This window comes from Poecilia reticulata, chromosome 11, assembly GCF_904066995.2.
Source record: "Poecilia reticulata chromosome 11, P_reticulata-male-v2, whole genome shotgun sequence".
NCBI classification, from domain to species: Eukaryota; Metazoa; Chordata; class Actinopteri; order Cyprinodontiformes; family Poeciliidae; genus Poecilia; species Poecilia reticulata.
Window position 1 is genome coordinate 10,495,643 of NC_088840.1, and position 23,653 is coordinate 10,519,295.

General features: G+C 38.8%; 3 protein-coding genes across 6 annotated transcripts in view; 1 reads left to right on the top strand and 2 right to left on the bottom strand.

The window, feature by feature from the left end:
- Nucleotides 1-77: 77 nt before the first annotated feature.
- LOC103472212 (proline-rich protein 15-like) lies at nt 78-3,446 on the bottom strand. The gene is made up of 2 exons (XM_008421664.3): nt 3,101-3,446; nt 78-1,668 (listed from the first exon to the last, which is right to left on the bottom strand). Exon 2 carries the CDS (start codon nt 1,646-1,648, stop codon nt 1,289-1,291), a length of 360 nt encoding a protein of 119 aa, XP_008419886.1. The 5' UTR covers nt 1,649-1,668; nt 3,101-3,446; the 3' UTR covers nt 78-1,288.
- A 9,114-nt stretch (nt 3,447-12,560) lies between these two features.
- On the top strand, nt 12,561-19,543 carry oxnad1 (oxidoreductase NAD-binding domain containing 1). Of its 2 annotated transcripts, none has more exons than XM_008421666.3 (8): nt 12,561-12,742; nt 13,172-13,314; nt 14,337-14,403; nt 14,515-14,618; nt 15,479-15,620; nt 16,121-16,366; nt 17,184-17,292; nt 17,481-19,543. In XM_008421666.3, exons 2-8 carry the CDS (start codon nt 13,172-13,174, stop codon nt 17,636-17,638), a joined length of 969 nt encoding a protein of 322 aa, XP_008419888.2. In that variant the 5' UTR covers nt 12,561-12,742; the 3' UTR covers nt 17,639-19,543. The 2 variants fall into 2 exon arrangements, with proteins under 2 accessions (XP_008419888.2, XP_008419889.2); XM_008421667.3 differs by having other exon boundaries at nt 12,563-12,742; nt 13,191-13,314.
- Nucleotides 18,795-23,653, bottom strand: part of rftn1a (raftlin, lipid raft linker 1a) — a 42,038-nt gene continuing 37,179 nt past the window's right edge. For all 3 annotated transcript variants that reach the window (XM_008421669.3, XM_008421668.3, XM_081612225.1), the window contains one exon: nt 18,795-23,397. In XM_008421669.3, coding sequence (XP_008419891.2) covers nt 22,981-23,397 — 417 coding nt within the window. In that variant the 3' untranslated portion in view covers nt 18,795-22,980. The remainder of the gene's footprint in view (nt 23,398-23,653) is intronic.

Consider the following 23,653-nt stretch of genomic DNA (forward strand, 5'->3'; position numbering starts at 1 on the left):
CTAAACAAAAAAACTTCTCCTTTAAATGTTCAGATTAAGACACTCATGGGACATTAACGCACAGACACACACACCGGTAGAGTCAGCCGTCGCAGATTTATTTCTAATTTTGCCTTCGTGTTAAGCATTCACAGATGATCAAAACTACACAGCTCCTTTTTTTAATTTAAAAAAAAAATATATATATATATATCACATGTCATGTCTTCATCTGGATACCAAGAGCATATTGTTTTCAGTAGAGGCAGCTTTGCAACAAACCTTGTAAAAATATGCCTGATTGAATTTAATCCTTCATTAAAATAGCTTCTGCTTTTTGCTGGCAAATGTCTGATTCACCTTCACCAGAATCCTTCAGACCACCCAGAGTCAAACGTTTTGCAAAGGTCTTGCAAAAACAAGCACTATCCTTCATCATAGAAAAATTATTTGTAGCATTTTAACATTGTTTTTTTTTTTTACTACAAAATTTTTTTGGTATATCATTTCAAAGAGGCATTTCACTTTTTTGAGAGAAAAACAGCTTTTGATTACTCCTTTTTTTTTTAGGGAAAAAAAAGGTTATTGTGATTTGATGAACTGTAAAAAAAAATATTAAAGAATGAAAAAAAAAAATCTAGTTTTTAGAAAAAAATGTAGTTTCAAAACCATTCAAAAATATTTCCATCACAGAAGTTTCTGCTGTTCAGTGTCAGCTTAAAGATGGCTTCTTTAGGTGAACCAATTCTGCCTTTTGGAAATATTTTAATTGCAAAAGCAGTGGACAATTTAGATGTAGAAACTAAAGAAGTCCCAGTTATCAACCTTAAGATATTGCTGGTTTAAACTACAGTTGGGGAAAAAACCGTGGGACGGTCACTGGACAGGTCGCCAGTCCACGATGCGACACTGTACATTTCATGATACCTTTACTCAATATTTTCATAGAAAGAGAATCCGATACCAGCCCCTTGCTTCTCATACTTGTCCTTTGAATTGCGTTTGTGGCATTTCATGTGCAAAACGGTTCAATAACCTTGATAAAAGCAAAAGAAAACATATGACATTTGTAACGTAACCCTACAAAATGTCTTAAATCTCAAAAATATATTTCAACTCGTATTCAGAATTCTGCATTATTGATATAAAACCCAAGTGAACATCATCCCCAGCGCTCTGTACAGTACAATGCCTCATGAGACCAAAGTTCCTTCAACTATTTAAATCCCACTCCTTCTTTTGAAGCAATACTGTGAAGCAGTCTTTTTTACACGCACACACGCAAACACACACACCCCTTTTCCCAGGGTCACCGTTTGTCCTCCCTCCCTGCCGCTGCGGCTTCCCTCCCCTTCTCCTCGATGGGCAGGGTCGATCGCGGCCTCCTCTTCTCCTTGAACCGACCCGAGCGGGAAACCTTCATGTTCCTGCGGCACGTCTGCTCGTTGAACACCGATTCCAGCTTGGAGTCGTCGAAGGTTTCGTCGCTGAGGAAGCTGGAGCCCTGCGCGGGGACGGTCTGGTCGGTGGCGGTCTTGGACGAAGAAGACAGGTCTTTCAGCTTGTCCGGTTGCTGGGAGAAAGGGTTGAAGTCTGGGCCCAAGCCGTAAGGATCCGCACTCTTCTTCTTTGGGATGAACACCTTCCACCATGGGACCTTCTCTGTCATCTTGAACTGCTGGTTGGGGCCTGTAAAAAAGATTGAAGCACTTTTAAAGAAAATTTATTTATTTATTTTATTTTATTTTTTTAATGAACAAAACTTTGCAACACCTTTAGAGTTGGATTCAACATTTCCAACTCTATCAAAGTACATGCGATAATAATAATAATAATAATAAGAAGAAGAATGTTAACTAAAAGATACTGATGTGGCCTTTTATGACCAAGAGAGGTCCTAGTTTTGATTCTAACAGAAAATGGAAAAAAAATATAGGCAACAAAGCATTTGTCCTTAGCCTTTTTCTGATCCGTCTTAAACCTAAAACAACAGTGCAACAAAGTACATGCTGTTTGTTGATCTATTTATACACACAGAAGTGACGTGAGGGAGAGGTTGGAAAGCTCGAAATGATACAGTAGAGCAGCTTTTGCTGTAATCTGTTCAGCCCTCCTGTTATCAGCTCTCGCTCTCTTTTTAGCCTCAACAAACTCCATGATATGATTTACCGTTTCTCAACATGCAGCAAGTACAGCTTCCTGATAAAATGGCAATTTAAACACCTCACTGATACTGAAAGTATCTTTGAGTCAGGCAACGTACGGGACTTTAAGCAGAATTTGATTCGTGGCCCATCTTCCTGTCAAGAACATCCCATAAAGATGATTCTTTGAATCTTTCACAAAGTGAATTTACTTTAAAGCATGCACGTTTCAAAAACTTGCAATTTATTGGTGCTGAAACCATCAAATTGAATCTAATGGTATTTTCATTCTCAATTTAAAAAAAAAATCATACAAATTCTTATATGATGATAAGATTCCAAACATTTAAGGCTGGTTTCAGGGCCTTAAGCAGTGGCTTGGTTTGCTTTGCCTTGGGCAAGCTCTCCTTTGAGTAGCTTCACATAGCGGCAGTATCTGCACTGAAGAGTTCTGCTGCCCAACTTGTGTGTTTGCTTACATGAAAAAGATTGATTTATTATCTGTACTTATTCATAAACACACATTCAGGTGGTTGGTCAATTTACTGACAGAAATAGGTGAGTTTATTATTATTATTATTATTATTATTATTATTATTATTAAAAAGACATTTCACTTCTTGACTTGACAGCAGACCATCTGATCCGAGAAAAAAAAAATTGGCCAATTCCGAGTCGTTGGCCGGTTGATCGGTGCATCTCTATTAGTTACAACTTTGAAACATCTTTGACATTTTACTTATCACCTTAAAAAACACAATAAATCCCACGTAAAGGTAATTCGACACCTCTACATTGGAATATTTTCGGTTTCTGGGCCAAAGTTTCACCAGCTAATCCCATGAATAACCAGCGGAGCCATATTTAGCCTGTCTGTAAAACTGGTTTATTGAGTCGTGAGAACAGAAGCGCAAATCAGAGTGAATCACATGTCAAGAATATGCATGGGATAAGAAAAAGTACCAGTGCTCTCTTACCTGAGTTGTGGGAAAAAAAGATGGTAACAGTTAAAGGGAGTCCAAATCGCTGGGCAAATTATATTATTAACAGTCCTAAGATATCTCCAAAACTTTTAGGACGCCGTGTCTTTTCTTCTTCTTCTTCTTCTTCTTCTTATTAGACCACTGATCCCACAGATCTAGGATCAGAAGTGACAACAATCCTTCAAAGAATCGATGCGCAATCCATTTTCAATCAGAAGACACTTCAAACACCCCGCACCAAACAGTTAGTATCGCTTTTATTGTCGCTCTTGTTAAACAGTTCGCCTACTTTCTAAACCGGTCTTCGGTAAAGTGGACTTATAAGAAGCAGCGTAACCTCCTCTGAACCGACACGTTTCCGCCCGAAACTTCATCCAGCGCCACCTGTTCTCGCTGCCGATTGGCTGAGCCCAGCGCGTCACCTTAGAACAGCCCAGGTGAGTCCGGAGCGGCTGTGGGTGGGGCTTTATGGTTGCGTGGCAACATACCCCATGGGAGCTCGCGCCTCTTCCGCGGCAGATAACGCATAAAAAGGACTCCTTTGTATCAGGTTAACCCAACCCAAGCCGCGGAGCCAAATCATGTTTAGACTGTTGCTCACCATACAAAGGAGTGGAGCAGGGGAGGTGGGAACTTTATTCTTTATTCAGCAGGGGTTGTATTATCTACTCTAGATAATAAATAATAATAATAATAAAACAGGTTACACTCAGGGAACTGGAGATCATCTACACGGATTTAAAGCAGGTGTTAGTGTTAAAATCATTGCTGCCAAAATTAGCCGTGATATCAGTTTTTATCTTTATAATTACTCTATAATTTATTTCTATTTCATCTGTATGTAGAAACTGTCTCGCTGTATGTCAAGTGACCAGGAAACACTGCGGCAGTAATAAACGACAACACCAAACATAATCTGCTGCTATCTTAAGGATCTAGAAAGATACTGCTTCCTGATTAGCTGCAAATATAAACTCACACAACAAGCATTACCGTACAATACTCTCACATGATGCCGGTGTGTAAGTAATTCATTTGTGTTTTCCAAACTATTATTTTAGGATGTTGTCATTTTATTTTCAAAAACTGTAAATACATTTTTTTAAATATAAATTCAGTAATGTCCGTATCAGATATTTCATATCGGTTGATCACACGTGAATGATTTTCAAAGCAGATAAATAATTTTTTTTTTAATGCATATATTTGCAATGTTCTTTGTTTCTGTATGCATTGTCTGTTTTTTGGGCCACTCAATGGAATTGTGATTGTAATTGCAGTGTCAAATGTGTGGAATAGCGCAACCAAACTATTTGATTGCAACATTTAAGGTCTATTTTAGGAACCATACCTGTATCTATATCTGTATGTCTTTTTAAATCTCCTAGAAGTGATCCTACGCTGTTAAAAGTTGTTGACCTTGCAATCCCTGAGCGGTTTCTGTCTGTTTGGGCTGTTGCCAACAGGGAGTACCAGAAGAAACCCAGACACAGAGAGAGGAAGACAGGGAGTCTCTTTTTGTCTCTCTCTCTCTCTCTCTTTCTCCCCTTAAGTGAGAGTGAAATTCATGGTTTTGGCAGCAGGAATGTGTGCCATCGGCGCTGCTTCCCGGTGACAGGCGGTGGCCTGCATACCTGGGGCACTCATCTAGACAAAGGTAGGCATGGACGCGCTTCAAAAACTTCAATATTTTAACTATACAGACAGATAATATGTGAAAGAAGAAGAACTGAAAGTGACTGATAAATACAATTATTTATAAAGTGATGCCCTTAAAGATCTTGTAGAATCGCTTAGAGTTGACTTAAGAATTTTTAATACAAAAAAATATAATTTTTCCTACATTTTGCACCTTAAACCAATATAAAATTATCCTTCTGCAATTTTGCATATTTTTTGTCGTTTCAGTGTCACACTTTAAAATTTTGCTGCTGCAAAGCTCCGTCTCATTTCACGTGATGGAAAAATATCACAGTTTGTTTCACTTAAGATTGATCATTGACTTTGAATCAGACAGAAAAAAAGTATATCCTTTTAGATTAGGATCCGCATAATAAACATTACCTCATTATGACAGCAAATCTTGCTTTGAGCCCATTTGTTCTGTATCAAGGAACACTTTTAAAAGAGTCCACTGAAACGCACAGAAGCATGTGGAGAATGTGTGTCGAAAGCTGAGTGATTCCATCGAGAGATTTTGAAACAGTGCCCTGAATTGCGAAAGCTCTTTCCTCCATGTGTTTGTTTCTGTACCTGGAAACAGGTGTCTGTCAAAACAAAAGTACACACAGAACCAGTCTCACACAAGGTGTGGAAAAATAGGAAAAATGTGGTTTCACTTCCTGTCTAAAACGCTGGTTGAGATTTGTAACAAGCACAATTGAAAATTTGGTCTGTTGAGAGAGGGAGAATCTAATTGTAAAACTATTAATTAAAGATTAAATTATTTGGGTATTATCCTTCATGTTTTGCAGTTGGAGGTGGTGAGGAAAATGACCCAGGTTACAGAGAGTAAATGAAGATTTAATGATGAAAATGCAAAGATCCAGGCAGCACAGAGTGAGTAGAGCTAGAAGCTAATCTAGCAACTGGTAAACAACTGACAGCAGACTCGATAACTAGAAAAGGACCTGACCAGGGACAAGGAACACAGGTGGGATTAAATACACAGAGGGTAATCAGGGAAACGACACACAGCTGGGAACGATCAAAGAAAGGGTAGACAGGAGACTCAATAGACACAGAAACCTAAATGAATACATAGAAACAAACAAATCCTTACATTATCAGAATATTCTTGTATGAATATTATGTTTTTAGATTTCAAACAAATGCCTAAGAATATTTTTTTGCTATATTTCAGAAAAATCTTTATGTTGATGTGTAAAATAAGAACAAAAGCAGTGTTATGATCTAGTAACGGCTCAAATTCTGGATGCAGCACCGAACATGTGCAAGAACTTCTGTTGAAAAACCCTTTGTGGTTATGAGCTGCGGAATTGCAAAATAAATCAGCCACAATATGTTATAATTGATCAATACAGCTCACTAAAGGTGTTCCACAGGGCTGAGTGTTAAGCCCTGTTATGTTTAAACAACTTCAGCCAAAACTAAGTTAGAACAAAGCTTAATAAACGTGGATCATTTCACCCAGAGATGTGGAACCAATATTTGGTTCTTGGTTCCACAAAGTCAATCAAAAGCTTCAAAAGAACCAAGTACACAGGAGATGTACCACTTATCGCGATTATAGTACCTTTCAGGAAGTAATCATCCACCATAAACTTTTCACATTTTGTCAAAAACCCACTGCTAACTTCAATTTTAATAGGATTTTCTGTGGTAAACCAATCCAGAGCAGCACACAAGTGTGATGTTTGCAGAAAGGGAAACATGGTTTTCAAAATCAGAACTCTTTACTCAAAGATTGCAGTGTTGCCATTCATTTATTCAGACCCCTTCAATCTGAAGACTCTAAATAAAATCCAGTGCAACCAAATACCTTCAAAAGTACCCCTAGACAAAAAAAGTCTACCTGAAACAAATTGTTCTGTGACGACCTTTGAAAGTTGTAAGAGAAGATTAGTGAACAAATGTTATCATAACAGACCAAACCAGACAGATCAGAGATAAAGTTGTGCAGAGAATTACAGCAGGGTTGGACCAGAAAACGAGATGGGATACTTTGAACATCTCTTAGATTTCACACACTGTTTTCCAAACATGAAGGGTACTTTATAATGACAAACTACCAAGTAGGGATGCGCAATATAGAATTTTTGCTTGATATCTGATGTGTCGATATACTAAAATCTCATTTGGTCGATAACCAACGCCAATATTTCTTTTTTCCTATGTCTTCTTTCTGAAACTATATGGCTTTCTTTACTGTGGAATTAAAATACTGCATTATCTTTGTAAGTTTAGCCTGTTACCAAATGTAAATGCTTAAAACGAGTCTGAAAACGATGTAATACTTTCAACTTGCTTTACGTTTAATGCCAAATGTATTCATGACATTTGCGCTCTCCAAGGCAATGACAACACTCAAACACCGCAAATTTGATGTTGTGCTGTGGTGCAGGCGTCATTGTCACTGGTTTGTCATATAAAAACAACACCTTCTATATCGATGAGTTATTTTGACGGAATGGCCGATGTCCTATCTTAAATTTTACAGCTAATATCGACCGATGCCGATACCATGCCGATAAAATTGTGTGTCTCTACTACCGAGACAAAGCCTTTGTGACTGATAGGACTCTAAAGGAGATCATTGATGAAAGAAGTGACAACAAGTCCCGTCGTATTTCTGCAAGAGAAGAAGAAATCTTCAGCTCAGACAGGATAAGCTGTCAACAGTAGCACTATTATTCACTGTCATTATTATGGCTTCGATTTGAGAAATCACCAGAGAAAAATTTTGTGAAACATCTGGAAAGGGTTTGCAACAAGTCATTTAGAACAAGTAATGTTGGCTTTCTCCACAGTTATGCAGAACTTTCTGGATATATTGCATAAAACGTCCAAAAGTTGTATTGAAACTGGTGACTGTAACTTGATAAAATGTTAAAAAGGTCTAACAATAATAGTTCTTCAAATGTGCAAAACAGACCCGACCTGCCTTGTGTCACAAGCTGAACTACAGCTAAGATGAAAAGAGCTGCCGAAGGTGGCCTGAAGTCAAAAGTGGGATTACTGTTGGCAAATATGAACACCTCACAACAGAGACAACAACACGCCCTTTTCCCTGTTTGAACTGCTGCCACCCGAAGAGCAATTAGTACAACCTGAAACAATTTTTCCCTCAGAGCTGCGGCCTCACACCCTTCTTACAGAAGAATGAAAAGTAATTTTGGGCATACACATACACTACAAGAACAGAAATTCACACAAGAACAAGTACATGTACTAGGAGAACTGGTTGGTACATTCTATTCTAATAAGATGCTATTATGGGATCACTTGTTTTTTGATAAATGATGTGCGGGACAAGGTACTATTGTACTTATTGTAAAGAAAAAAATTAGTAATTTATTATTTTTGTTTAATTATTATTGCTTGTTATCAGTGTTATCATCAAAGCAAGTCAGTCCCCAAATGAAGTTTTTGGCATTTCAATGGATAAATGATTGAAAAAGTATTGAACTCAAAGGAGGGGATGTATTTAAAAATGCATAGAAAGAAAAGAAACCAGCTGAAATATGTCAGTATTTAAAAAGCATCCCTGCTTCTATTTGCAAATGAATGTCGTCTCGTTTGGTAATAACTGATTGCCATTGACTACCAAAGTAATAAAAATGGTGATACAATTTACAAAAGCAAAGATACCTTCACAAAAAAATCTCACTGTTGCAAAACAAACTGATGACAATGATTGCGGGTACAATTTGTTCTGTGAAAATAATCATAAATGCACTCAACCACAACCGCCTACCTTCAATGCACAAGAATCTATTGCTGAAGAAGAAACATTTTAGAGGTTGTTTAAAGTTTTCTGCAGAAGCAAGGCAATGAAATATTGTGAGAACATAGTCAAATTAAAGTTAAACTCTTTTGATGTCGTTGCACAGACCACGTTTAAAAGGAGATCGGCCTCCATGTCACGAAACAAACGCCACGCCAAAAAATAAAGACTGCAAGGTTAGGGTGTCTTCCAGCTTATGATTACTAGCTTACTTCATAAAGCTGAAGGAAAAATGAAAAAAGTGTCGACATACCAACTTTTTACATTCATAATTTTCATTAATTGTCCCCAACAATGGAAAATGCCATTGTACGTTCCCGTACAGAAAACTGTTGCAGAGGTCACGGCCTGAAATAAATTAAAACGTGATGTCACCCATTCAAGTGTGTTAAAAATATTTATGTTGACTCACAAGCGCACAGACCAAGGCACACGAATCTGCGTAAAGGCTTGTTTTGTGATGACGCTGATGTGTTTGCATCACGCATGGAACAGTCGCTCGTGACGAGAGCAAGGTGTCTGTGCATAGCTGAAAAAAAAAAAATCTTCTTGGCTCTCTCAAATACTGGCTAACAGGTTGAACAAAGTCGTGCCTTCTTTCATGGGAAAGAAGGCAGGAAGGCAGCCAGTTGGACTGGTAGAGTCAGCTGGGAAAAGAACAAGCCCAGTGAAGGAAGTGAGCAGCTACTGTTTCTAAGGACGGCAAAAACATGAGCATGGTTCGCTCACTTTTTACAAGAACTCAAACCTGTTAGGACTTTTAATGACAATTTTCTTACATGCAAACTCTTTTTTTTTTTTCCACACCAACGGCAACAGGGGTCGGGTTGTTCTTGGTGTTGGTTAAACAGTTCCCATGCAGCTCGGAAACAGTTGCTTCTTGCAGAGCACTTGGGTGGAGCAAACCACAATCTGTCTTAATGGAATGAGTTTAATCTCTCTAATTGTCTTTTTAATTTCAGGATCGTACTGTTTGACAGGTTTTCTTCAGGGCTTTCTTGAAAATATGAAACCTGTACATTGAGGCTGACCTGTGACTAGTGCAGGAACAGAGGAAGAAAACTCACAGGAATGCAGAAAGGAATCTTAACAGTTGCAAGCCTTTCCTTTCTGTGTATCTGCTGAGTTTCTATTAAATGTTGTTCTTACTAAAGTGATACAGAGAGACTCGCTGAGATATGCAGACAAACAGCTCTACTGTACACACACATACATCTGACACAGTGTTCTTTTGACTGAAAAATGAATTTCTTTGTGAGATTCACTGTGTAGAAGTAAGTGTTTTTAAAAATTATGTAATTTCAAGTATATGTTCATAAAGCTGTTTTGACTCAATAGATTCATTGTCTTTCTGCACTAAAATGCTGACAGGTAACTGATAGAGATATAGACATTAGGTCTATGTATGTATTTATGTATTTATTTATTTCCAAAACTGACATATTTCTGTTAGGTTTTGTTTGCGTATTCAAAGTATCTTGCGGAGATATTTACATTTTCCACATTTGGTCATTTCACAACTACAAATTTCAATGTTCGCCGTATTAAGCCCTCTTTACGCTGATGCCCATGAATGAAATTCAATGCTGGCGATTACGAAAACCGGAAAAGCAGCCAAGAGACCCATGTTAACTTTGGAGGAGATGCAGAGATCCACGGTTCAGGTGGAATAATCTGTGGACTGGACAGCTATTAGTTGTTCACGCCACAGATCCAGCCTGTATGGAAGCCTGGAGTAGACATTCACCTTTCAGCACTAGAACTACAATAGCACATCTCTCTGCTCTGACAATAAAAGGTTGCGACCCAGTCAAAGTACAGATCTGGAATCTGTGGTAAGAATTATAAATTGATGTTCATGGACGTTTTTCATCCAATCTGACTGTGCAGTTTGCAAAGAGGAATGATTAAAAGAAATTAGACGTAAAATTTTAATTGTACAGAAACATGGTTCTGTTAACTGTGTATACCGTGAGATCCCAATAAAGATATTTGCGACTGTAAAGGCACATCTTTAAGCACAGCCCAATACCTAGTTTTAAACATAAAAATCCTTCTGAGTAAGCAGCTGGCTTTCTCTGTAATTTGATAATACACATTGCCATTTTTACCATTTGTACCACAATGAGTGTGTAGACACTTAATAAGTATGAATCTTACAGAAAAACTTCGCTATTCCTAAATAATTCAAAATGCTAATAGTTATCTGTGTATTTTAAGTCTTTGGAGTTTAGGAAACATTATTTCCTGACTGTGGCTTTACGCATGTTGAAAGCAGATTGTTTGGGTTTGTAATTCCAGACTGGTTTCTGTCTGTTTCGCTGACAACAGGGAAGAGCCAGAGAAACCCAGTAACGCAAAGTAAGGAGAGAGAAAAAAAAAGAGAATCAAGGAATACTTTTTGCATTTCTATCCTTTGACTGAGAGTGAACAATGTCATCATTGCACCAAGAGTGTTTCAGTCTTTTTTTTTTCTTTGATCAATTATTTTTGTACAAACATACCAGAGATTTTTCTTTGAAATTTTACCTCTTGTATTTCTGACCTGTGATTACTTGGATACATTCATTTCAAAAATATTGTTTCAACGCTACGTTTGTGTCTGTATTGCTGACTGTTTTTCTTTTTTTATTACAGTTAACTTTTCTGATGATTTTAGAACTGTTTGTCTGATTGGGGTTTAAAGTTTTGGGTCTTCTTCCACAAGCGTTTCTTTCCTTCTGACTGTACTGGTGTAACTGAGTTGTGTTTGTAGACTGAATGGCTCAAACACACCTTTCTGCTCGACCTACACATTTTCAATAGGACTGAGTTTAGGGCTTTGTGTTGACCAATCCAGAACATTGACTTTGTTTTCCTTAAGCCACACTTAAAACCTACAATAGCTTTAAGGTTAATAGAAGGCTTGGCAGTATAATCAAAAAAATGTTTAAATGAAAAGAGTATACATTCAGCATCTTAAAATATCTCTAGAATTTCTGCCTTTAAGGTTGTGGCAGTTCACTGCATGCTGTTAGTTTACCACAAAATGGAGCCAAAAACACAAGTGCCTTGTCAAACGTTTGTTACTAGCTTTGATGGAAACAACACAGAATCAACAAACGTACTCTTTACAGGGATCTATGTAATATTTTTCCAGTGTCAGTGTCAGCTGGGAGATGAAAACTTGTCTGAAGTTCACAAAAATACACAAATATTTTTAATCTTTTTTTTTTTTTTAGATGAACACTCTGCAGAAATGCTCTCAGTGTGCTACTTATTCACTCATGATGAGCTTTACATTTTTAAACCCAGATATCCTAGTGTTCTCTCTACATGTTTACATATATTCTAAAGAGAAATAATAAATATTTACAAGGCGATAACAATGGAAACCAAGCTGGTCTGGCCGTCGAAAAGTGCTGTACTGGGAATATACAATGGACTTTTGAATGCTTTTGATGACAGCAGCTGCTTTTTATGTCAGGGAATGACCCAGTGCAACAAAACAGGAACATATCAGGTTTCACTTGCTGAACAATGAACTGAAAGCTAAATGCTACAGTTTCTCCATGGAGAGCTACAATCCTCCATAAACCTCTTCCTGGTCTCTTACAACTTGAATTTTAATGATCACATGCATCTGCCCGTACTTTATTATAGTTTGGACTGAACTGAACTGGATCTGAATCTGGCTATTTGATTATATTGTAGTCAATTCTCACCATGTTAGATTTTATTTAATTAGCTATTAATTGAAGATGTTTTTTTTCTAAGGTAAACAGATGTGTGAACTGAATTGTTTTTCTGATTTTATATATATATATATATATATATATATATATATATATATATATATATATATATATATATATATATATATATATATATATATATATATATATATATACTTCAAATGTTAATCTGTCTGTATTTGTGCCATTATCTCCCCTTGGACTGACATTTGTTTCTAGATTCTACCTCGCCACAGTTGGTCACAAAATACAACACGCCATTTGGCCAGAGGAGGGCGCTGCTAAACTCAATGCCAGGTGTTTCAACGCTCCGAAGAAGTGAGCTTTCCCAATGAATCTTATGTCATGAAATTCTATCATGCCGAAGGTTATTACTGTTGTAGTGGAGAAATATATGACCTGAATTTGTGTGGAATACGGTTTGGCGTTGTTTAGGTAAGAAAATTAATCGAGCTTCTATCTACCCGAAACAACAAAGCGGAATAAAAACCCTGCTTTAATATAGCTTCAGCTAGTTAGCTTACTCCAAAGAGGTCACACCAAACTCCATTTAGATTTATCTCAATAGTACATAATGTTGTTTTACTTCCATGTTCTAGGTTTAAAAGTAAACATTTTTATTGTTCTTACAACCTGATAATGTGAAAGGGGTATCGGCTGATTCCTAGTACTATTTTAAACTAAAACCAATACATTTTAAGGTAGATTGTCTTATTGTAGATAGCCTTTGCTTCAGTTTAAATTTTGTAGATTTCATAATCAGCTCCTCAAATAAAACCTAAACGACTGCAAAATAAAAAAGGTTTACTTTAACACCGTTAATGTGTGACTCTCAGCAGTTTTGACAGTTTTCGGCTTTTCCAGATGTTGTCTGTTCTGACAGGAAGCCGGGTAGCGATGAGCGCCCCCTGCGGGTTAATTTGCACCGCTGCTCGACGCTTCACCCGGCAGAGTCCTGCTGCTGCTCCGCTGTGCAGGCTGCTGCTGGGCCCCGGATCCTCAAACAGGTGAGTCTGCTCTGCTCTTCTTTGGTTTGCCTGAAATTCAGTGGGGACCCCTTTGCTAATAACTTTTAGTCACTAGAAAAATGAATACACAAACACCTCCAGAAATGAGAATGTCATTAAAATGTGTATTTCATGAATTAAGTTCAAAAGGTGAAATTTGTTGAGGAGTTTTTATGTAGACTAATTATTTGAAGCATTTTTGTTATTGTTGATGAGCATAGGCTACAGCTAATTAAAATGTTAAATTCAGTCGCTCTGAAAATAAGAATAAATATAAAAATGACTACTAATACGGATATTTAAAGGCGTAACAATCATGGGGGAGACTTGGTGGGTAAGCCACTAAAATGTGTTTGCCAACTAAGCTGACGGTTTACAGAGTCCCATATCCCAGCATGCTTACGCAAGTTGAGTGGAAGGAAAAACTGTCAGAAAATAAAGCAAAAACAACAGGATTTTCTGCAGCCTTTAGATGGTTGTGACTCACAAGACATGGTCTCCTCCAGAAGCATAGACATCAGAGGCACCTTACCTGGATTAAATGGATGGAAGATGGAAGATATTTTTTATTGGAATTAATATTGGTCCTAGAAAGTACAGGAGGAGTGGAGAGGCACTGAATCTTGCTTTTTGTACGGTAAATTTAATCTAGATTAAATCATTTTTCACAACTAAAATAGAAAAGGTAACAAACTATATCTAAAGTAAGTTTGGTTGACTGGCCCACTTTACCCCACATTTTGCCTGTATGACGTATAGAAATAATATGTTATAGCAATATAAAATTATATGATTGAAAAGTAGTAGTGTTAACGCTTAGCTCGTCTCCATTTGTGTACAGGAAATCTTGAGATAATTTGGTGTATTTTTTTGTGCGCTGTCCTGTTTAGTGTATTGTCCTTTCTTGACATTGAGCTCAAACTCCATGTCTCTATTTTTTTTTTATTTAATACAAGTGCTCCCTGTATAGCTTCAAGCTCTTTGCACAAACTATTTTCTAACGTCTTTTTCATCTCCATCAGAAGAAATATGTCCTCCAAAAAACAAACGGACCACTTAGAGAGGACAGCGAGCAACTACAGACAAAATGTAAGCTCTGCTTTGAAAGCAGTCATGTGAATTTGTAGTAAAAAGCTATCCCTTCCTCATTTTATTGATGTGTTTTATTTGTCTGTCTGTTTGTTTGGATGCCTAATGTAGGCGCTGTATCCCGCCCAAGTCTGTGGAATCGTGACCGAATCGGAAACAGTAAAAAGGCTGAGGATAGCCGTGCACCCAGACTTCAGCTTCAAAGCAGGACAGTGGTGAGAGCACACTGTGTGTACACCTCTATGTAAGCAATCAAGATCTTCACTGATTTATGGACTCAGTTAATTATTAATCTTGTTGAATTTGCGTGTTTCCAAAATGCAGAAATCATTTTAAAAATACAAATCTGTTTGCTCATATTTTATCAACCAGAGCGGTCTGTAAATCCTTTTTTTAATATTTTTTTTATCTGCAGTACTCGGAGCCACCACGTGGTGGCAGCATTCGGTCAGATTCAACCACTTGACATTCAAGCTGTAAATATTGACAGAACTTTACATATTATGCAGATATATGAAAGATATCCATTTAGTAACATTGGACATTTTAGACTCAACGTAATTAAAAATAGGCTCTCTGATGAAAGCAGGCCTTTTTTTTGTTGTTGGACAGCACACATGGTGTTGGTGGCTGCTAGGCAACCAGTCGTCCTGCTTTAACTGGCTGTAAATATGCCGTTTTTTTAAAGAGGACATGACTTCCTTACTACGACAGACCCTTCATGTGTGGCTCCTTTATCTTTCGCTAACGTAACAGTGGATCATTGTGCTGCTGAAACATTAGTCCAGCTGTTTAACATTGGCTACACATGTGGCTGTGCTTTGTGGCAAACAAACGTGCTGCAACTGGAACAAAGTTGCCAGCAGGCAGCTGCACTTCTGGTTTGATTTCATTCTGTGGGTTTTCTGGAACGGGCCGCTCTTCTCGTCGAGGTCAGAGGGCGACGCTCTACCTTCATTCAGCCTCTGACCCCGCAGTTCAGCACGTTTTCGCCACCTCAAGATTGACTTGAATTATCGGTTTTTACCGGCAGTTTGGGGTTTATGTTTTTGCATTGTGCCGTTTCCTGGTGCAGGGTGGATTTCTACATCCCTGGTGTGGAGAAGGTGGGAGGTTTCTCCATGTGCTCCAGCCCGGGTCTGTTGCAGAGGGAGGGTGTGGTCGAACTGGCTATCAAGTACGCCAAACATCCCCCGGCACACTGGGTCCACACTGTGGTGAGTGAGGGGAGACGACTGAAAAGGAGGGGACAAAGGATTGTGAAAAAAAAAAAAAAAGTGCTAACCGGGGAGGCAGTGAGTGTTTATTTTTCCCCTCTGAATAAAATATGAATTTATTTTTTAGTCGTTCTTCGAATCTATGTTATGTTTTCCTTCAGCTTTCACTTTCCCTTTGCAGATCCCTGTGGGTGTAATGTAGTCTCGTGATAAAAACGATCAGAGGAACAGCGGCGTTCATTTGAGCGTTCAGAGACGTACATTTCTCCACTCTGGGATGATTTGATCCTTTTCTTTGATATCGTTCTCCAGGAACAGTTAGGCACTGTTTTAGTAGCTTGAGAAAGAATGTATTATCATTTAGACAAGAGCAGATGAAAAAAAATAAATAAATAACTTGAAGTAAAGAAACCCACGCATTTTGTTGCGTTCTCTTTATTATTAAGTTGATCTTCCTCTGTTTTTCTGAAACGGTTTCGTCGTCTGTTCTCTTCCGTCAGTGTACAGTGGGCTCCCGTGTGGCAATGCGTGTCGGCGGGGACTTCTACTTCGACCCGCTGCCCTCGGGTCCAGCTGTGGATTTGCTTCTGGTTGCCGGCGGCGTCGGGATCAATCCGCTGTACTCTATCCTGCTGCACACCTCGGATCTGCTGCGCCTCAACCAGTCCTCCGCTGGTCGGCGCTTCAACATCGGTTCTGCTCACCTCTGCTACAGCGCCAAGAACACCGAGGAACTGCTCTTCAAGGTTCAGCATGTTTTTCACTTAGAGTGAGAATGTTTGGGAGAATTTCTGTTGAAGATGCAAACATTAATGTGTGTCACATTAAGGTTTCTGATGAATTGATTAATCGATCGATCGATTACACTGCCGATTAATCGGATTAAAAAATGTGGCACATTCTGCAGATTATTCAGTTAACCACTCATGCCTTTTTTATGCAATATTAAAAACACATTAGAAATATACAAACAATTAAATTCCTTTTTTAAATATGAAAATAAAATCTTTTTAGCCTAAAACCTTTGCAGCAAAGGATGCATCTGCAGCTAAAAGAAAAAAAATATATATTTCTGGCATCAACATGTGAAAAGCTCACTTGTTTCTGCTTTACTTAACGTCAATAAAGTGAAGGGCTGGTCCGATGATTATTTTTTGGATTAACAGATTAATAATTGGATAGTAAAATGTGCTTAATATGAGATTTATGTTAAAGAATTTGAACCGAGTGGAGCTAAAGCTATGCCACTTGAGAGGTTCTGGGTAGAACATGTTCAGAGACAATGGTGTATTTTTATCTTAAGTGCAAAATGTATATTTTTCATACAGTTTTGACTGAATTACCGCTCTGTGTGCTTTCAGCAAATGGCCTTTTCTGTGTCTGTATACTCCAGTCAACGATTAATCAGTTACTAAGTTAGACGATGATTTGAGTAATCGATTCACCACGAGTAATTTGATTAATTCTTTCAGCCCTCAATGTGACAAAATCTGAAAAGGTTCAATAACCATCAGTCTGTCACAACCTGACTTGTTTTTTTTTATTTCTTATTCTTTCTTCCAGAGCTCCATCATTGAGAAATGTGGGGAGTTTCCCAACAACTTCACCTGCAACTTTCACGTCACGCAACAGAGGGCAGGAGTCGAGCCGCACCTTCAGCCATTCGTCAAAAGTAATCTGCGCACAGAACCGTTTCCTCGTTTAGCCGGGGATGATTGATTGACTGTCGCATTCCTCCGCAGTCTGCTTTTCTTTTGATTTATCTGTTTCATCACGTGAAGCCGGCTTCCATCCAAGCCGCTTGCATACCACGAGCCTCAACGTCTTAATTAATGCCTCTGCTCCCCCGTGTCTCCTCAGGTGGGAGAATCACAGCGGAGGAGTTGCAGGCGAACGTGGACCCACAAAGGACTTTGTGTTACTTATGCGGACCGCCGCCAATGATAGAGGCGGTTTCAAAAACCCTCATGGACGTCGGCCTCTCAAAGGACAGGATCCTGTTTGAGAAGTGGTGGTAGGAGAAGTTGGAACGTTTGGTGGCCTTCAAAGGGAGGAAATGCCTCTCTACACATTCAAGGTCTATGACGGCATCCCTGAACTGCGAACTGAATCAAATATAGTTTTTTTTTTTTGTTTTTTTTTTCCTGAATTACAGTCAGGAAAACATCTTTGGCTTTAAATGTCAAATTTCTGTACATATTTCTAGCAAATACTAATTTAAGTTGAGAGTGAGATTTGTAAGATTTGCAACAAAATCCTTGCAAAGTTTAGTTTTGGGAATATGTTTCATACTGAAATATATTTTAAAGATACACCGGTCACAGATTTGTGCCCAATTTCCTGTCTTTGATGTGTTGACGCTGTTTTCAACCAATTCCAATTTCTGGTAATGGGACATTAAGAGCTCACAACATTTCTTTATAGCCTCACAGCTGTGTGCAGCCGTCCATCAGTGTAACATTGCATGTAGATCTTATATTTGATGCCAAATAAAACAGCAGCTTTCCTGTTGTGTGCTGGAATCTGCTCTAGATCAATTTGAAAATAATCTAACTTGTATAAATTGAATTGTTGTGGGATTTTCAGAATTTGCCACTGTGCTTGTTCACTTTGGCTTCACATTTATTAGAGCCATTTATTAAAACCTCAAAACAAAGCAGCTAAAATCGAAACTTTGACTTTATGTGCCAAAAAGAATAACTTCATTTGCAAAAGTAAAAAAAAAATCAATTTCCGATGAGCTTGTTTTTCCCCTTACATGAGAGTAATTACACTTTGCATCTTTTTTTCCTTTCCCAACATCAAGTGAAAACTTGACAATCTCTCACATGCTTGGCCACCACTGTACCGTTTTCCTCTCACACACACACACACACGCACGCACACACACCCTCCCACAGTGCTCATCATCTGAACAGTCTCTTTTCTCACACATCTTCCACATCAGCAAACAGTTTTCCATCCCAGGGCAGGTTAGGCGTCCCGCGGCGCTCTGTAATGGAACCTCCAGGTGGTCTCTGATTGGCACGGATCACCGAGCGTCCCTCAGAGACGGCGGCGAGCTTCTCGCTGCCGTTTCTCAGCGAAGGGTTGTAATGTTCCCCCGTTTGTGATGATAACGTGGAAGTGAAACGGAGGAAAGACAAAAAAAAAATAAATAAATTTGAGGCAGTCTGGGCTTCAAACACTTTATTGACCTTCTTGTTAAACCGAGACCCAACTGTTACACCACTCACACACTTCACAGGTAGTCCAGGAAACAAATAAAGAGCTTGTTTCTAAATAACACATTCTTGGGTCATTTATTGCAAATAAAACTTTTCTATTGCCTTCAGCTTTTGAGAAAAACGACAAACCACACGAAAGGTTGTACCTATTAAAATACTCAGTACAAGAATTATGATGTTTGAAAATTGTATTCCTCTTGGGATATTATCACTTAGTTTTATTTTTAATTTTTGGAGTTGGATAATGCATATGCTGGTAATTGGTATAAATTTAGAGTTTAGAGCTGGAGCGATTCTTCCACTTGATGAAAGGCAGCACTTTTTCCACATTGGTAGAACTGTAAAGCAGTAAATCTACAACTAAGCTGGTCTCATCTCAGTTCCCTTAAGTATGACTGACATATTCATTATAAATTCATGTCCGATTAGCTCTTGACCATCTGAAATATCAAATGGTCAAAGAATGAATTTGATTCATTCCAAACCTCCTTTTTAGTTTATCTGCCTCTTCTGTTTACTTCAGCGATGACTAATCTAAAGACTTGTTTGGCCAGTTTTTGAAGTAAGGGGAGGTTTCCTTTTTGCTTTTGATTTGACAGGGACGGGTCTACTTCCTGGACTTTGTTTTTCACCTGACCTAACCTAATGTTGCAATGCTTTCTCATTTCCCTGCCATAAAATGATCATCTACCTCTACTGTCTTGTGATTGTATTGCTCTCTTACAGAAAGGTTTGTTTGATCTTGGCAGTGATGATATTGTAGTTACTGAGAGCCTCTTTAAACAGGCTGTGAATTTGCTGCTGCGGATTTCAAATACGCCTTGGAACTTGGATTACCTGCTTTCTTGGTCAACACATCTAATGAAGCATCTTTTCAATAGATGTCTGTAAAACTGATTTGGAACTTATGCTTATTTTGTCATGCAACAGAAACTTCAATGCATTTTGTTACCATTTTATGACAGACGAATACAGGGAATAGTGAGTAATGTCAAGTGGAAGCAAAATAAACTTGTGCAATAATCTAAAAAGTGTGGCGGGAATTTTGGATTGCTTTACTCTTTCGCACGTCAATTAAAATCCAGTGCAACCAAGTTATTTCATATTAGGAAACAGCTTCCACTTGTGCGTAATTTAATGTCAGAATAAATCCACCTGTTGTGAAGACTGTAGGGGAAGTGGAGCAAAAATAAAGCCATTGTTAAAACAGTCATAAGTCATAAGAAGTTTGGCTTGTGTAAAACTGTGGAAGATGTTTGGAACGCCAAAATATATTTTTTTGACTTGCATTCAAAATGCAAACTAACCCTAAATAATGCGCTGGACACACGGCATGGCAAAACATAGTAAAGGCAGCATTTCAGTCTTTAGATGTGTAAAGTTAGTAGCTCTATACCCCATAAATCCTGCCACTTTATATGCAGTGAAAGGTGATTCTACATAGTATTAAGCAGAAAAGTTGAAAACAAATGCACGGCGCACATTTTTTTTAGTGTTTAACAATTTTGGAAACCAACTCACATTTTCTTTCCACTTAACAGTGGCACGCAGCTTTGTGACTGTTACTGAAAATACAGGTCCTTCTCAAAAAATTTGCATATTGTGATAAAATTCATTATTTTTCATAATGTAATGATAAAAATTAAACTGTCATATAGTTTAGATTCATTGCACACCAACTGAAATATTTCAGGTCTTTTATTGTTTTAATACTCATGATTTTGACATACAGCTCATGAAAACCCAAAATCCCCGTCTCAGAAAATTAGCATATCATGAAAAGGTTCTCTGAACGAGCAGTTAACTTCATTATCTGAATCAACAAATGAACTCTAAACACCTGCAAAAGATTCCTGAGGCTTTTAAAAACTCCCAGCCTGGTTCATTACTCAAAACCGCAATCATAGGTAAGACTGCCGACCTGACTGCTGTCCAGAAGGCCACCATTGACGCCCTCAAGCAAGAGGGTAAGACACAGAAAGACATTTCTGAACGAATAGGCTGTTCCCAGAGTGCTGTATCAAGGCACCTCAGTGGGAAGGAAAAAGTGTGGCAGAAAACGCTGCACAACGAGAAGAGGTGAAGGAGAAGGACCGATTCCAGACGTTGGGGGAAGCAGTGGACTGAGTCTTGAGTAGAAACATCCAGAGCCACCGTGCTCAGGCGTGTACAGGAAATGGGCTACAGGTCCCTCATTCCTCAGGTCAAGCCACTTTTGAACCAGAAACAGCGGCAGAAGCGCCTGACCTGGGCTACAGAGAAGCAGCATTGGACTGTTGCTCAGTGGTCCAAAGTACTTTTTTCGGATGAAAGCAAATTTTGCATGTCATTCAGAAATCAAGGTGTCAGAGTCTGGAGGAAGACTGGGGAGAAGGAAATGCCAAAAGGCCAGAAGTCCAGTGTCAAGTACCCAGAGTCAGTGATGGTCCGGGGAGCCATGTCAGCTGCTGGTGTTGGTCCACTGTGTTTCATCAAGGGCAGGTCAATGCAGCAGCCATCAGGAGATTTTGGAGCACTTCATGCTCCATCTGCTGAAAAGCTTTGTGGAGATGAAGATTTCATTTTTCAGCACAACCTGGCAGCTGCTCACAGAGCCAAAACCACTGGTATTACTGACCATGGTGTTACTGTGCTCAATTGGCCTGCCAACTCTCCTGACCTGAACCCCACAGAGAATCTGTGGGATATTGTGAAGAGAAAGTTGAGAGACGCAAGACCCAACACTCTGGATGAGCTTAAGGCCATCGAAGCATCCTGGCCTCCATAACATCTCAGCAGAGCCACAGGCTGATTGTCTCCATGCCGCATTGAAGGCTGCAAAAGGATTCCTGACCAAGTATTGAGTGCATAACTGAACATAATTATTTGAAGGTTGACTTTTTTGGTATTAAAACACATTTCTTATATTGGTCGGATGAAATATGCTAATTTTTTGAGACAGGGATTTTGGGTTTTCATGAGCTGTATGCCAAAATCATCAGTATTAAAAACAATAAAAGACCTAAAAAATATCAATTGGTGTGCAATGAATCTAAAATATATGACAGTTTAATTTTTATCATTACATTATGGAAAATAATTAACTTTATCACAATATGCTATTTTTTTAGAAGGACCTGTATAATAAATCCAAGTTTAAGGTTGTAAAAGTAAAAAAAAAACAAAAAACATGACAACGCTCAAAGAGCGACAATACGTTTGCAAGACACTTTGTGTAATTTACATTTATTTATACTGTGAGTAAACTTCAAACTCCTAGTACAAAACGAGAAAACCTTCACCTTCCACCGCGTAAGACGTTTACAACCTGGACTACAAGTAAGAAACTCACTCTTTATGTACAAAACAACATGTCCTCGTAGCAGCTTCAGAAACAGTTAGTGAAAAGGGGGCAAAGGTCACCTTCAGGAGTTCCTCATGGGGTCATTTTGGCTCGTTGCCATTTTGCGGTTTGGGTCTTTTTGTCCCCAACTGTGTTGCCACTAGTTGATTTTTATTTTATTTTTTTTTACCAACCACAAGTCAAGCTAATAAATAATCTGTTTCTATAGAAAATAATTTATAAATAAACCACTTTCTATGAGAAATTTAAGAGTTTTGTGATTTGACTATTTGTCTCCATAATTCATCACAATATTTAAATACCAGAAGAAGAAACTGCTATGGATTTGACTAAGGACATGGATACTAGATGGTTGGCTTACAGGTGTGAAATGGTTGGCAATGGGGCAAATTGATGTCACATTAGCCTAAAATAGACAGCAAACGTAAAAAAATAAATAAAATAAAAATCCCCAAAAACATATGTCCTACTTAAGGCATTGGCAGGAGAAGCTGTGCAGCACTGTACATTTCTAACAGTTTTTACAAAAACAGTCAACAAAACAAAGCAGGGAACTCTACAGCGCAACTTTACCAAATGAACACTAAGATGAATGCACCAAAGTCCTGAAACCATAAGAAATTGCAGATTTCTTATGGTTTCACTTTCTTGGAGAACTTCCAAGTGGACAAATACTTTTTCACAGCACTGTACTGCATATGCTTTGCTCCGGATTAGTTCTTCCACAGGAATTCAAACTGAATGTTAAAAAAACTTTCCCTTCCCTCCGATTGCTCCGTTCGCAGATACGTCAACAAACTCCGGAGAACAGCTGCTGTTTGATGCGCTCCTCCACCCTGACCTTTTCCTTCATCCCCCTCTCGTCGCCCGGACAGAAATCCGTCCACCTCACCGCCTTCTCCTGCCTGGGCAGCGGGATTGCGTCGACGTCGGTTTCCTCCTCTTGATATTCGACAGAAGCCCTGCGCTGCAGCAGCAGCGAGAAGGCCTTTTGATGCAGCGCCTCGTCTCCGCTCTTCTGAAGGCTCGGTCTTTGGCTCCTTCCGCTGTCCCCTCTCTTCCTCCCCTCCTCCTCTGCCTCCTCCTCTTCGTTGATCCTCAGCCTGTCCATCTCAGTCTCTATCACCAGGGACTTGTTCTCTTGCTCGTCTAGCGCCTCCCCGGCTGAGTGTTTCTTTGCCTTGCTGCGACCTCTGAGGTTCAGCATCTGAAATCAAACGGACGTGTTTTGAGATGGTTTCCTGCATTGTGCCACGTCTTTGCTTTCGTTTCCCCCTCCCCAGACGCCTGACAAACCACAACAAAGCCTTGTTCACTGATTCCTCTTTCCTGTACAGTTTGAGGCCAACTACCTGCCTATTATTAGACAATTTCTAAGTGGGTTTTACAGTTGCTGTACATCCCATATTTAGAAACATACGTTTTTTTTTTTTTTAAACTACCTCCTGTGACAAAGTCACTCA